The sequence below is a fragment of the Astatotilapia calliptera genome, chromosome 22, assembly GCF_964374335.1.
Source record: "Astatotilapia calliptera chromosome 22, fAstCal68.1, whole genome shotgun sequence".
Taxonomy (NCBI): Eukaryota; Metazoa; Chordata; class Actinopteri; order Cichliformes; family Cichlidae; genus Astatotilapia; species Astatotilapia calliptera.
Window position 1 is genome coordinate 8,967,975 of NC_137442.1, and position 15,781 is coordinate 8,983,755.

General features: G+C 38.6%; 1 protein-coding gene across 7 annotated transcripts; it reads left to right on the plus strand.

Moving 5' to 3' along the window:
- Positions 1–2,559: 2,559 nt before the first annotated feature.
- mbpa (myelin basic protein a) lies at positions 2,560–10,604 on the plus strand. Of its 7 annotated transcripts, XM_026156860.2 has the most exons (8): positions 2,560–2,839; positions 4,536–4,631; positions 5,126–5,152; positions 7,532–7,552; positions 7,964–8,022; positions 8,830–8,913; positions 9,026–9,046; positions 9,375–10,604. In XM_026156860.2, the coding sequence occupies exons 1-8, from the start codon at positions 2,720–2,722 to the stop codon at positions 9,529–9,531; spliced, it is 585 nt and encodes a 194-aa protein (XP_026012645.1). In that variant the 5' UTR covers positions 2,560–2,719; the 3' UTR covers positions 9,532–10,604. The 7 variants fall into 7 exon arrangements, with proteins under 7 accessions (XP_026012645.1, XP_026012646.1, XP_026012648.1 ...); XM_026156861.2 differs by lacking the exon at positions 9,026–9,046; XM_080296385.1 differs by lacking the exon at positions 7,964–8,022 and having other exon boundaries at positions 2,562–2,839; positions 9,375–9,493.
- The last annotated feature ends 5,177 nt before the right edge of the window (positions 10,605–15,781 follow it).

Consider the following 15,781-nt stretch of genomic DNA (forward strand, 5'->3'; position numbering starts at 1 on the left):
CTAAAGAAAATGTTACTTAATTTGATTTTCTGTCTACGCTTTCCCTTCACCCCAAAACCAGTTTCGACCAGTGGTTGCCTCTCCGTGATCCTGACTCTGCTGGAGGTTTGTTCCTGTCAAAAGGGAGTTCTTCCTCCCAACGTTTGCCAAGTGTTGCTCATAGGGGATTGTCAGATTTCTCAAGTTCTTTCTTATATATACATGATAACAGTCAGTCTGCTGCAAAACAGGGACTGAGATGAAAGATAAATAAATAGAAATACTGCTGTAAGGCTGAAACTTTCATGATTAGATTTTTTGAATTTGGGTGAAAGCAGGAAAAGAAAACAAGCCCTAACATCCCAGACTGAAACTGTCTGCAGACATTCAGCCTCTGATGTCAGCAGGAAAGAGAAATGAATCCCAAAACAAATTATCCTGTAATGATTCACAACAATATGACAGCACGAGTGAGGAGAAACAGTTCAGAGCTTGTTTGTTTCAAAATTATATGCCCATCAAGCAGAACAAGATTTTTTTTAATCTTATTTCCACGTTTAGCACACCGCGTACACATATTACTTAAAAGTAAAACCAAAAAGTGCGCAAGCCAGGCAGCTCACAACAGTCAACACTAAATAGACCATTATGTACCACAAATATATATTTGTGGTACATAATATTTAGAGTTTAGTCAATAAGTAAAATATAAATACTAAAAACGTGTTAACTAAAATTTGTGATCACATGATAAAGAAAAGCTAAAAATAAGACTGTTGGTGGAAACTGAGAAGCCAGCAGGATCTCTTCATTATCAGGCCACATGACAGCTCACCCACTCATCAAGCTCGGCCATTCATTCAACATCCAAGTTATTTAGAGGCCTGCCTCTGCAACCCACTGGATATGCAACTGGCTTGGTTTGTCATTGGTATCCACAGATGCACTATGTACATGTCTTTTTATCTGTGATTACCATAATAGAGGTTTTTATTGAAATATACAAATGTTTGTTGTGTGCAAGTGATCTGCAGATGGTGGTTTTGATTAGATTGTAGATGATTGAAAAGGCAGGAACCAATAGCCTATAGATCTCAGCTGCTGAGGTTAATGTGTGATTTACCTGCATGCGTGTATCAGCCAATGGGGCTCCCAAGGTTGGCACATGAATTACTCGGAAAATTAGTTCAGAGTTTAAAAATGGATGGCATGGTGTTGCAGCGGTTAGATGGCTCTGGGTTTGAACCTGCTTCTTTGTGAAGTTTGCATGTTTGCATACCAGTTGCCTCCCACAGTGGTATGTTAGACATGCATGTCATTGGTGGTTCAATCATTAGCCATATGTGTGTGTTATTTGCATCTCTGGCTTAGTATCTGAATCTGAATTGGATACAAAGTTTAGAAAATGTTCAGAAGCTTGAAAGAATGTCTTACTATTTATATTAAAACACTAAAACATTGTTATTAAAAATATGGAGACTGTTCCTATAAAACTTCCACTTCAGTAACGTGGCCAAAACCCCCACTTTTCACTTGCTTTATGTTGTGCGATATGAACACATATGAATTTAAGCCATGTTTTTCCAGTTTAACCTGTTTGTTTTCTATAAACATTTCTGCTTGACTTGAAATAAGAAACAATCAACAACAAAAAGACATCTGTTGCAAAATATTAATATTCTGATGCTGCATGGGTGTTTTCTAACACAGCTCGCTGCTCAACAGATCGTGCTTTGTCTGCCGACCGCCGCAGCCGCTCTGGGTGAAACAACACATGCAGGACTCCTTGTAATGTTGTTAAGTGGTACAATGAGAAAATAAATTTACACTCTACACTGCTAAACAGCCATGGATCGTTCTGTGAAACACTGACGGCTAACAAAAATATTCACTCCAAGGTCTTCAGGAGCAAATGCAGTTTGCTCAATCATCAATAAGCTGCAGATGCTTTCAAGGCAGCTACCTTTTATTTATTTTTTTGCAGATTTAAACTTGGTGCATTTGTACTTTTATTGGCATTAAAGCATAAAGCTGCAGTTTTCAAGTCCATGGCACAGATCTTGTTCTCCTGTTAGTCATAAACTGAAATAACTGGAGCTCTTCAATGGCTTTGGCTTAAAGACACCGAAACGGAGCAAATGCAATGTGCAAAGTCACCTCAAGTTTATTTTATTACTGTGCAGACAGATAATTGGCCTGTGTTCACAGGTTTTTGTCTCTTTCACACCATAGTCTTTCCTTTTCTTAATCTGGTGACTGTACATCCAATTCAAACACAATGCATGAAGAAGATATATGGGGCCGATGCAACAATGGCCCCACAGTGCTTCGGGCTGCTTTGCATCAGGGTGTGAGTTCAGACTCAGAGATAACCCTTGTTGTCCCTGCGGCCGGGGTGAGGCAGATGGGGAGAGGAACAATGGCCGGGCCCATGCGGAGGGCGGCAGTGACTGACACAGCCACTGAAGCTCCAAAGAATGCCTGGAGCTGAGCCAGAACCATGGACATCACCAATGCAAACCCCCCCACCCTCACCAACCTGACCCTCAGTATGTCCCATGGTGCCCTTGGGCCAAGGGGATGACACCTTCAAAGACAGCCCCTGAGCGTCAGATGGGCTGCAAACCACCCTGAAGGAGCAGCAGAGACGGGTTTTGGCACTGTGAGCTTTGGAATAGCTTGGAAGAGGACTACTGAGTAAACAGAGAGGTCAACGCCACCAACAGCAGCAGCAGCTAGCATGGCTACAGCGAGCACCTCAGGGCAGAGCGCTTTCGGGCTCGGGAGGAAAAAGAAGAACCCCGGTCTGATGGATCAGATTAGCAAATTCTTTGGAGGAAACAAAAAGAAGAGGAGCAAGGTGAGCATCCATCCATTTAAAAGGACAGTTTCATCCTCAGCTTAACCCAGTTTTAAACTTTTACTTAGTTAATTAGATACTTTGTGCCAAGCTGTGGTCTGTAAGCCAATTCATGCATATATTAATTTTTACATATAAATAATAATGTGGTTACAATAATAATGCAATTAATATGATTAATAACTTGTGTTTTTATCTTAAAAAGTGAAATATTAAAAAGAAATGTCCTCATAAACTAAAGTGAGACTTTGTGGATGATTAGAGGTTAGGGGAGGTGATAATTCACTTCTGCAGTTTATATTATGACAGTTTGCTTTTAAATATTTAAGCAATTTTGAATTTTCTTGAGCAGAGTTGAGATTTCTTTGGTTTTACTGCTTGTACTTCACATTCACCTGCAGACCTTATCTGTTAATTAAAATCCACTTATTTAAGCGTCAGTGTCCTAAAGCACTGAGGTTGTTTTGTATGTCAGACACCATCTCTGTGATGTTTCACTGAGTACTGCACTATGTAAAAGCTCACACTCAAAATTACTGTATGTACTGTGGGCTGTGGATTTTTTTTTTGCCTCCCATCTTCAGCTTTTTTAAAAAATATATATATATATATATTTTTTGGAGGGTATGAGTAACTCAAAAATCCATCCAGTTGCTTTGGTAGCTTTGCCCCGATGCACTGTTTTATTTTGTTTTTCTTGTTATCTTGCAAAATGCTGCAAAGAATCTAATATAAAGGCTCTAATACAGTCCCATTGAGATCTTGTGAAGGAAAAAACAGGCCTCAATGTGGATGCATGTAAATTTAGTCAGTAATATCTGTCTGACCATGAGCTGCAGCAGATAGAAAACATCAGACAAAACCCCTTTCAGATTTCAAGATTCAACAGTATGTGATGGGAGGGGCCCTTCTGCTGCTTCCAAACTGCTTTCATCTGCTATCTGAGGCTGTTATTCTGAGTAGGCAGAGCGCAAGGACGCCAGATCTCAGAGATTTCTTGAATTTTATTGTTTGTGTGTTTCACTCTTGTATTTCAGCCTTTCTGTGACTCATTTGCAAGACAGACAGAAAACAACAGAAAGCAAAGAGATGCGTGCCTGCACATATCTCGCTTCTTTATTCGGACTTCTTTGCATTCATTAAATATAAGACCAAGTAAAAAAAAATACAATAACTGTCATAGAGGCAGAAACCTTCCTCTGATTGGCTTCCCACATAAACAGAGGCTTACAGCAATATGTAGGGGTTGCTTCTGATCTCACAGCTCGCCTTAGATGACCATCAGGGATACATCTCCTCTCATTGTCTTCATTGCTTTTGCCTTTAAAACTTTAAAGTCTTTAATTCCCAGAACACTCAATTTTTTTCTAAAAGGAGTGTTTATTGAACCCTTGAACCTTGAACATTTACAAAATCATTAAAAATTGATTTGCATATATGAGGTTTAATCTGTATCATCAGTCTTAAAAACATCATCTTGATAATTTCCTCTCTGTCACTGAGATCTGACAACAATTAGGAAATATCAAAGCTATAATTCTGCAGCTGCATGGTGCTGACTTTCATCAGAGAAAGTGAGCTCATCCCAATCTGTTCTATCATGAAGACACTGCAGAAAAATGAATGTTTCATACAGTCAGATGAACATGTGTTAAACAAATATATGCAGTTACTTGACCTCTGCTTATCTTCTCAGGGGTCTTTCCGGGGTCATCTGGCCGCCTCACCCCAGCAGTCCTCTTCCCGCCGTCGGACTAATGAAAATGCTGTTGTGCATTTCTTCAGGAGCTTTGTAAGTTCCACTTGCACGCACACGTTATTCATGCCATTCCATACATGTTTTACTTACCTTTATAAAAGCTATTTTTTGTTGCTGGGTCACGCTAACCCCGCCGAGCGTCATTCAGTTAAATTTGTTTGATGTAATCCCCTGAAATTGCCAAAAACTGCATAACTCATAATGCGGAAAAAACAAATTTCCTCCAGTATTTTCTTTGGCTCTAACTCTTGGCATCAACAGTGTGGCAATGTTTTTGTTTTGTTTTTTAAAAACAGCTGGTTAAATTGTTTTTCCTCACCTATCTCAGTGATTAGCGCGCGCATGACTCCTTCATTTGCATATTGTTAAAAAAGATTTTGGGGAAATTTCAATCAGCAGCTCAGCACTTTTTGTTTATTTCATATCTGAGTTTGTTGCTCTGTTTTTGTTTTTGTTTTTTTTGCTCTGAACAATCAGTCACTCTCTTGTTGTTGTTGTTGCTGTTGTTGTTGCTTGGTGTTCCTCAGGTTTCCTCTCCTCGTCCTAAATCCAGGGTGAGTCCCACTTTACCCATATCTGTTTTTAATTATTCCAAAGGTTTAACCACAGGATGAAGATAAAGTGTTTTTGCAGCAATCAAAGGTTAAAATAATCACTCTTTATCATTTCAGGTTTAAATTCAATTTTGTTGATGAAGTGCCAAAACAAAGTCAAAACAATCACCTCACCTTTTTATAGTTAAATAGAGATCCAATCATTTTAAAGAGGAAAGCCTAACAGTCAGATGAACCCCTGTGAGCAAGCGCTTGGCATCAGTGGGAAGAAAGAACTGCCATTTAACAGGAAGAGGACTCCAGCAGAGCCAGGCTCAGGGAGGAGCAGCCATATGCTGCAGTCTTTAGGGGGGTGAAGTGAAGGAGAAGAAAGAGAAGGGATCAATATAGAGACAAAGACATTATATAGTAAGATAAACTGAATGTTACAAAAGCCCCTCAGTTCATTCCTCTGTCTTAAGCTGTTTAAGCTCATTTCCCTCTAAGGCCACACCTTTTTTTTTTTATCAAAACCTCTTCTGATTGGTTGTCACTTAGATAGGAAGCTACATTCATGTTTTATGCTAACCTCAAAAGGGGAAGTACCTAAAACTTGCATTCTATCCGAAGACCACAAGATGGCGACAGTTGTAGAAGCAAAAACGATTCAGGTCCTATACAAGTTTATGTGAAAACTCCCTTTTTGACCTCTGCAAACACTTTCCTCCTGAGTCTATGGACTCAGTCACTTATTTTGGGTAATATTTAATCCAAAATTGAGTTTATTTCAGAAATCTTGTTAATACTATCTTAAAAAGTGGAGATACAAAACCGCAAGCTAAAATTAGCCAATTTAGCAGATTTTACTGTTGGATATTACATCAAGAATTTTGCACTTTGCAGGCATCGATTATGCTTACTGTCAGTCTGCTAGGGTCTGCTCAGGCCTGAGAGATACAAATTTTAGTGTTAGATAATGAAGGTCTATGAGGACATCTACAGTCCTGACTTTATTTTTATTTTTTAACGTAATTCATTTTTTGTGTCTTGAATGCACCAACTGCACATGCACCCAGACTTCAAAGAAGTAAAACTGAAATCAATACTCAACTGTTGCCGATATAAATACACTCTGCTATAAAAGCAGCAGAATCAAAGTTCTTTATTTAGAGAAGCCTAAAAATGAGATTTGGATATTTGACCTAAAATCTGTCTCAGTGGTTACTTTACTGATACTGTCATGACTGCAAATTTCCCACCACAATTTCTGCTAATTGCATCTCACATCTTATTGTGGAAATTCACTTTACTCATTTTCAGCATTTTGCTGAAGGTGCCTTCATGTAATGGTTACAAAATCACTGGAGAGCCATGAAGTGTCCTGTGGATCTAAATGTGCACTGTGGGTCTTTCACCCATAAACAAATGGATGAAACAGAGTTCACCTGTGTTCACAGAGATTATCTAAATGTCCTACAAAGGAAAAAGCTGATATAATCACAGACAGCACTATAAGCCATAAATAAGAAAATATCAGATAATAAGATCATAATAGATAGAGACCTCTGCATCACCAGCGAGATTTTCTTTAACTGTAACCCACTTATTGTTTTTCTTTTTCCAAACTGCCAGCAATAAACTGCACAAAAATGATATTTAATGTATTTTTTAATATTTGTCAGAAGGGTTCATAAACACGGTTTGGGCTTTGAAGGGTTAATGAAAGCTAAAATGTAATGTGTACCTAATTTCACACATCACCATGGTTGCTATCCTGGTGTTATCATGGTAACATAAACTAAAGCTGAGGCTGATTTTAGTGAGACAAATAGATAATTGGTTATAACTGAGCAAACCAAGACTGTGACCTGATGATGGTGCCATTATGTAATATTAAGGTTATAGTTCATACGTTTATTGAATGAATATCTGGAAAAAAAAATATCATAGCAAGTCATCTTATTTATGCTGATGTTTACTAGATTATTAGTAATCCTCTGTGTGGGGATCTATCTGTATTCTTATATTTGTCTTATTATTGCAAAGCAATTTCTTTATAAGGGTCACATATTCCTCTAAAATGCAGATTCCCACTCTGGTACTGGATAAATACATTATCAAGGATCATGAGATAACTGGACAGGAAACGAAACCTTTTCTCTTTTTTTTATATGTGCATCCATTTTCAGTTTCTTCGTGTTTTTTTTTAGGAACCTTTACCGAAACATTTTTAAAAGCTAGATCATAGCAGTGGAGATCATGGAGGGACTGGATAAAATCAGAGTTTTCACATCGACTTGTCTGCTACCACAAAGCTAATCTGAGACCAGTGCAGGTGGCATCATAATCTTACTGTTGCTCATCTCACCATGTCGTTATCTGTTTCTTTTTTATGTCCAGTGGAGAGACGTCTTGGGTTTGGTACGTCACTCGATCCATCTCAAATTATACAAAAGCCCCACTGCTGACTGCGCCGCTCTGTGCGTCTGCAATCATCCCATTTAAATCTGTCTGTCAACCTCTTCTTTGCAACATGTCCTTTGTCTGCAGTGCACCTGTTTCCTAACCTACTTTGTGTTTCACTGCTTTCCTCCCTGAAGAGAAATACATTTTATACCGGAGCGCGATGAATCAAGTCGCATTCACGTCCTGATTCACCAGCATTCACACACAAGGCCTGAAAGGCACAGTTACAGCAGATCAGCCTGGATGAATGCCACAGAAAATCGATTTCATTCATTGACTTGCTGCTTGGAAATTATTGATACAGTTATTGACTTATTGATAAGTTCATTACACTTCAATTTCCCTCCCTTCTTTGCTTCAATCCAGAGCGACTCACTGCTTCTGGATGACTTTGAAATCGCTCAACTATTTATGAACCACAGCCGGTAAACGCTTTTTTCTTAGGACCTCTCCCCCCCCTCTCCTCTTTCACACCTCTAGTTCTCTGTAACACCTTCATCAACTTCTCCAGAGATGACTCACCGATCCATCTGTTCTGGTCTGCCACCTCCTTTGTGTCTTCTTATCTGTCCAGCCACTGTGGACAACTCTTTGTGTGTCATTTGATCAGCCACTTACACCCTTTGTGTCAGTGTCTCTTCTCATGGACCCCATCTTCTCCTTGTCATCCATCTTCTTTCCCCTAAAGGTTACTGTTAGGTGAAATCTGGTCCAGTCACACATTCATATTTCTCTCCTTTCATGTCTACTCACAATAACAGATCAAAGACAACTTTCTTCTTTGCTGTTGCAGAGAAACCACATACCTGCACTTTGTTATTTTGCACACCAATTCACTTTAAATATCAAAGAAGGAAATTCAACTCATAGCCAAACACAATGAAAGCACAAACCCAAATACCAAGGAGTCCATCCTAATGCATTTAAAGAGGATGGAGATCATTAAAAAGAAGGTTTGCAGTCATATTACGGGTGGTTATGTGTTTTTTGTGCAGCAACAGCAAAAACGGCGCCCTTTGTAACAAAATGTTAAGTAGTTTTTTTGTGTGTTTGGCATTTTGTTGAAGTAGTTTGATATCTCTGATTGTCTGGGGGAAAATATCTTTAATCTCATGGAGAGGAAAAGGCCGTCCATGTAAAATGAATTGCTTAAAGGTTATGCAGTGAGGCAATGCTGGATTCTGGAGCTGGTTCCAGTTCTCCACCTGTGCTTATAAGGCATCTTTTTCTAGGCCACGTCACCGCGTGCCGAGAGCACAAAGTCACCAGTCAGAAGGCGCAGAGACCAAAGCACGCTGTCCAGACTCTTCAACCTGGTGAGCTCGCAGAACGTTTGCCTCTTTGCGTTACCCAGAATTCCCCCTTTCTGCCTGTAAACCTGGATTTCACGATCACTGCTTCCTGTTTGTGTTTGCTCAAATGCAACAGTGATGTTCTCGTCAGAGATCAGTGAGTAGGATGTAAATACGATCATTTCATCATCATGCTTTTACTGCAGCCTGTCATCATAATAAACTAACAAGCTTTAGAGCCACATTTTCACTTTTACATGTAAGCCCAAATTCATCCAATGCCATCTACCTCGATGTTTTTGAGGCTTTATTTTCAGTGTGGATCAGCGCCACTAAATGCAACGTTTTTTTTGACAATCACCTCGTTCATGAACTTTCAACACTGTTTTAACCAAATATCTTCCCAGATTGCTCTTATCTGTGGCTGCGGCAGGAAAACTAATGTTTTTCTCAACCTCCTCATGTCCACTTCTTCTTCTCTCCAGGGAGAAGGCAAGTCCCGTGCACCCTCTAAACGCTGGAGCACCATCTTCTAAGCTCTCCACTGAGGACCAAACCGCAGATCCGACACTGACGAGACCAAAAGAAGAGACAGATACGCCTGCGGCAGACTCACGACCTCAAGAGATGTTAACAAACTAACACGATCCTCCTTTATCTGTAGACAGAGACACAACATTAGTGTAAAAATCCTCTTTTTATTTTTAATCCTACTTCTGAGGAATTATTTAGCTGTTTGTAAGAGGTTCAGTCATGCTTTTAGTAAAGTCTCCTACCATAAAAATCATTGTTTGATGGTGCTAGTGTCTGCTGTCTGAGGTTTGTTCATGGCAGGTGTTTGTTTCTTCTATGTCTGCTGTCGTCTGCATTTTGTACACGATTGATGCTTTATGGATCTCGCTGCTTCCTAGAAACACACAGCTCACACGACACACAAGCCAAACAAACTTTCACATGTGAAATCGTGACAGAGGGTGGTCCCGTTTCTGCTTGAGCATGTCACAAAGCCACACGTTTGTAAAATGCAACTGGAAACCTATAGAAGTAGTGGAGTAGACTCTAATATTGTTTTTAACACCACTGCATAAGTTTTCTTTGCCTCAGTGTAATTAATCACCATGTATGATATTGATGCTTCCCAACTCTATCAAAACAAGATAAAAATGCCCTTTCGAATGCACTGTTTCACACCTGAGAAATGTGCTAAAACTATTCTGTTGTCTTTTCTGTAGCTTTTGCCTCATTTAGTGATTTTCTTTATCTGTTCTGTCGTCATTTAAGTTTTATGGTGATTTGTGTTTTTCCAGAGGATGGCTGACATGTTTTATAGCTGATGGTTAATTTGCAAGTGGTTCAAAAGGTTTAAGGATGAAGCAGCAAGTTGGCACGAGGAGCACAGTACTGTAGGACAGGATGTTGGATTCATGTGTTCTGACAAATATTTTGTGATTTTTTTTTTTTTTGTTTGTAATAAATTACACTGCCACTCTTATTTCTACTTGATGTTTGTATGTTCACTTTAACTGAATGGTCAAAAGCACTGTAAAGATGAGATGGCTAATGTGTGGTGGTGCTACGGGAATAGGAACTGATACTTAAATAAGTGTTGTGTTTCCTCTTAATGTAAATTTCCTGTTTGTAATGTACAGCCTAACTTGCAATAAACACCTTTACTTTTTTCACATTTAAGAGTTATTAAATGTTTTAAAATCAGATCATTCCCTTGTCTTTGCTGCATTTTAATTGTTATGATTTACCAAACATATGATTCAAATGAGCTCTGAGCAAAAAATGTGACAACGAATGTGCACGCTAGCGTTCCTGCTGAACGTTAACCAGATAATAACACTTTCACGTCTGTGGTAAGGGGACAGTCTGCTAGGCTTAAAATGCCTGAAAACAAGTGGACACAACTAGTCGAATGCATAGACTGTATGTAAAAGATGGACTTTAGTCATAAAGATCAAGCCAGAAGTCCTTAAAACTGTTTTTTCTTTTCCTTTTAATAAGGTTTGATTTCATAGAAAGTGATGAGAAAATGGTTTTTAGATTATTTTGAACTCAGTTAAAAACTTTCCCGATGAGCTTCTTCTCAGTCAGTAGTTTCAAATATATGTGAAATATAGTCTCTGCTAGAGTTTAGGAGGAGGATAAAACACAAGACGCTTTAGAGCAGGGGTGTTCAACTCCAGGCCTCGAGGGCCGGTGTCCTGCAAGTTTTAGATGTATCCTTAGTGCAACACAGCTGATTTCAATGGCTAAATTACCTCCTGAAGTTGTCTTGAAGCTCTCCAGAGGCCTATAATGAACTAATCATTTGATTCAGGTGTGATGACCCAGGGTGAGATCTAAAACCTGCAGGACACCGGCCCTTGAGGCCTGGAGTTCCCCACCCCTGCTTTAAGGCATGTTTACCTTATGCATGATAAGTCGCTGGTGTATGAGAGTATCTGCTGTTTATTGGTGTCTCAGTCAGACCGAGCTCTCACTCCTCATGAAGTTAGGAACAGCAACAAATTCTCAGAACAGGGCCTCACATTAGGACTATAATAACCATATGTTTTATTGTTTTATTATTTGCTTCGAGCCCTGTGTACAGGAGCTGCATGCAAAAGGATCTTTTGTTAAAAGGCTTGGCGTAATAAGCAAATGCTTCAGCCAATACCTTTTGATTAGCCTTGTCTCATGCTTTCTTGCTTTGTGGTAGATCTTTGTTCTGTCTTCACTGAGATATTTAAATGCTAATCAATCAAATCAAATCAAATCAAATCATATGATGATGTCACGGTGGTTACGTTCTTGAAGAAAAACATAACCACCTATATACAGTCTATATTCTTAAGGTTGAACAGACCATAAAAATAGCTGCACTTCTAAAGCTTTATGCCTTTTTCCATTTAAGTAATGCAAAAAACAGTATAAAATATTGTATAGTGTCATGTTTCGCTGTGTGGCAGGCAGGATGAGGACCCAAATCCAGGACTTGGCACACGGAAAAGTAAAATTAAAACGGCAGCTCTATTTCCCGGAAAAACTCTACACTGATTACAAGAAAACGAAACCAGAAACATAAAACCTAGGGAAGTACACTACAACAGAGAACTTGGAGAATACTAGGAGCGCCGAAGACTCACACACAGCACTTAGCACTGACAGTATGACGTGACAACAAACAGGGGAAGACTGAGGGCTAAAATACACAGGCAGGATAACGAGACGACGGGGAACAGGTGGAAACACAGCTGGAACTAATCAGACATAAAGAGACAAGGGGACGCAAAACTAGATACACTGACATGAGACAAGGACTATCAAAATAAAACACAAAGCATGAGACATAAGCAATTTGACACAGAGACGTGGAAAATGACAGGCTCAGAACAGAAATGACTGTTTTAGTACCATTGGCATGCTTGCTGCTGCATTCGCTGTAAGTTATCGTGCCTCACATCACACATATTAAATTAATCATTAGTTTAATGTAAACAAACAACACAATAGTTCACACAGACACACTACACAAAGATAATGTACACAAAGTGTCCCTAATAATAATGTAGAAAATGAGCTGTTCATTGGTTCCGTTCCAATTTATCATGCTTACTTCCTATTTTGTTTCGATTTTGTCCTTGAGCACATGAATGTATGAAATATAGTGTGCTCTGTATGTGTATGTGTTGTATGTGTGTTGATGCTGAGGTACATTTGCAAGTATGCATAGAGGCATTGTGCAATTGTGAAATACCTTATGTTAAACTATTCATTTGTACAAAGGGCAGGCTTATAAGATTTCTTCTTGCACCGCTTCCCGTTATTATGAAGTTATATATTCTAACGTCTTAAATAAACTCAAATAAATAAAGAAATATAAATTTCTAGTACTATGAAAGAAAAAGAAAATTACATTTCTGCTCATTTAAGCTCATTTAAGGTAAGTAATAGCCTTCTACTGGAAGATTTGTAACCATACTTCATAAATTTTCAATATTTTACCCATTAAGAGTCTTTGTTGAATTGCCAAATTGTTTTAAAAAATTACAAAATTTGACCCTGTTACCTTCTTGCAGCTTAGAAGGCTTATAGTTTGACCTAGCAGCTCAAAAACTGAGAGGAAAAAAATGTAAACTGATAAGCCCCTGTTGTAACTCAGCGATGATCCATGCCATAAAAAGCTCCCAAACACTGCTGAAATATTCTCTCGAGGCCAGTCGTCTACGTCAGACGATAATCCCAATATCAAAGTCTTTTGCAGAGTGAAAAAAACAAGATCTCAACTACATCAAGCAGGACACTCTGTCCTACATTTAATTAAACACTAAACAAGGATGAGTCATCCTCGTTAGACTCCCTTGTCAATACTGAGAAGTGGGAAAAACAGTGTTTCTCATCATTAGAAATAACGGTGAGATAGAACTTTTCATGGACTACTGCCTCTAAAAGCAGAATAATCACTGAACTGCTTATTCTCTGAATAATTCAACAATTGGCTCAGAGGTCTATAATCCATGTTACGTCACGCACATTTGAGCACTCATATAAAGAGCAAACTGTACACTCAGCCAGTTCATCTTCACAGTTAATCCAGCCATACAAGTGTCTAATGTGACAAAACATTACTATAAAATGATTTTTAACTGTACTGCAGTAACATTTCTCTCTAAGCTATAGGGCTCTGCAAGCCAAAAATGTGTATTTTCTGTGTTATGTCATTTCTTTCTTTGATGGTCAGGACCTCATGTTTGCTATTTCTATAGACTATCCCTTCTGAAAACACCCAAATATATTAATCAGCAGTCCCATTCACTGGCATCTCTAGATCATGTTATCACAGATAGTGTAGTTTTTGACTAGAATGGCTTGATGCAGTGTTGAGCTACAGAGACCTCTTGTGCCCCGTCATTGTGCTGCAAGGCAGCATTCTAAATGTGTTCTAATGGGGCAAATACTATATCCAAAAGCAGCACCTGTTTACTGAAATTTGAATTTCAGAATTTCTCCACTATAAAAAAAGCAATATGTTCTTATGCACACAACTCAGCAGGTGACTAAGAGCCAACAAACAGTTATTGAGACTGTTATGAGAATGACCATAAATGACCCAGGTTTTAAGATGAGCCTAAAGCTCGATTTAGACTTCTGCAGGAAAGCTGCATCCTAACTTACGTCGTAATCAGAAACTCCTTTTAGCCGTCCACCACATTTCCATGCCATTGAAGTCGAGGCAGCCTGCATCAACCCGATGTGTAGTTATTTTTTTCAGGAGGTGCACATCAGGTGGTGCACATCAGGCTACATGGAAGGTTACAGTGAAGGGTTAACATTGTAGATTTCCCAATGAAGCATTATTCATGCATTAGTCTTCTACAATTAGCTACAATGAAAAACTAGTGTTCAATAAACTTGTAGCATTGTTAAAAAAAAAACATTCTAGTATGTTTCAGATCAGCCTCAGTGTTCTAGAATGTTTCTAAAATGTTTCTAAAATGTTCTAGAATGACCATCAACGTTTAGAATGTTGCACACTGTTGTTCTAGAATGATCACCAATATACACAGCACTTCAGCATTGTTTAAAACATACATTCTAGAACAGGGGTGTCCAACTCCGGGCCTCAAGGCCTCAAGTTCGACACCTGTGTTCTAGAATGTGCCGTGCTCTAGTAAGTTTAGAATCAGTCTCAGAGTTCTAGAATGTTTCACATTAGCATCTGTGTTCTAGAATGGCCATGAATGCTTAAAAATCAACTTCTGCATTCTGGAATGTTGCACACCGTTGTTCTAGAATGGCCACCACTATCTACACACTAGTGCTCTACGACAATCTCAGCATTGTTTAAAACATGAATTCCAGATTGTTTCAAATCAGCCTAAGGGTTCTAAAATTATCTGCAATGTTTCTTTAAACCTCAGTGTTTTATGTCCTCCAAAAACACACAGCAGTGTGGAATGTTGCTTAAAAATCTTTTAATATTGACCAGTGGGAAAATGCCGCATATACAGTACTTTTCAAATACTTTTAGATAAGAGGCTATTCATCTAAAAACATTTCTAACTCCTCAAAAATGTAAGATTTGTTTATGTTGGTCAAATTTCCACTAGGAAGGGATTTTTCTTAACCGATGAAAGAAACTGCAAGAATCCACTTTAGTTGTGGATTTATTGGTGTTTACTGCATTCTTTCGTTTTAGAAAAGTACCAAACAGTCGACTGGTCACTCCTAAAATAATGTCTCCCTCTGGTGTTCATTTTGTTTTTTTTAAGTCTAATCATAGCCTCCTTCACTTACATCAACATCTCTAAGGACCTCATACTGATAGCAAAAATAAATGGTTCCCAAATACAACAGAAGAAATTAACAAAATCGACTCCAGTCACCGGAATTACTTTTTTTTTTTTAAGTCAACTGCCTTTCCCAGTTATATATTGCTTTTGTTGAACCACTTGAATTTAAACTGATAGTCTCCACCTCAATCATATCTTAATAGCTTGATTTAAAATCCACTGTGTTAGCCTAAAATGGAAAAATTATAAATCAGTGTTCACACCCTGCAAGCCTAAATGTAACTGGTAGAGCTCGTCTCACAGGGAAGACGATCACACTTATCTACTAGAAACCCAAAGTCACCTGTTTCAACCTGGAAAAGATGCTAAACTTCATATAAATCTAACAAGCTATTCGGGAGCCCAGTGTTAGCCTCTCAGGTGCCAATACACTGACTGGCTTTGTCAGCAACTGCTAGATAAAGCTGTAATCTCATCACCATTGATTTTAAGTTTCTTTCTTGAGAAGTCATTTAACAAAATATTTAAAAATGGCCTCAGTGCTCTAAAATAACACACAATATTAAAATGAGCCTCAGTGATATGTTTTAAAATGATCACAGATCACCAAA

Coding starts and splice junctions, on each gene's coding strand:
- mbpa (XM_026156860.2), top strand. CDS start 2,720: ATGGCTACAGCGAGCACCTCAGGGCAGAGCGCTTTCGGGCTCGGGAGG. Junction 7,553..7,963: donor GGAGAGACGTCTTGGGTTTG/GTACGTCACTCG, acceptor GCTTCAATCCAG/AGCGACTCACTGCTTCTGGA. Junction 8,023..8,829: donor CTATTTATGAACCACAGCCG/GTAAACGCTTTT, acceptor ATCTTTTTCTAG/GCCACGTCACCGCGTGCCGA.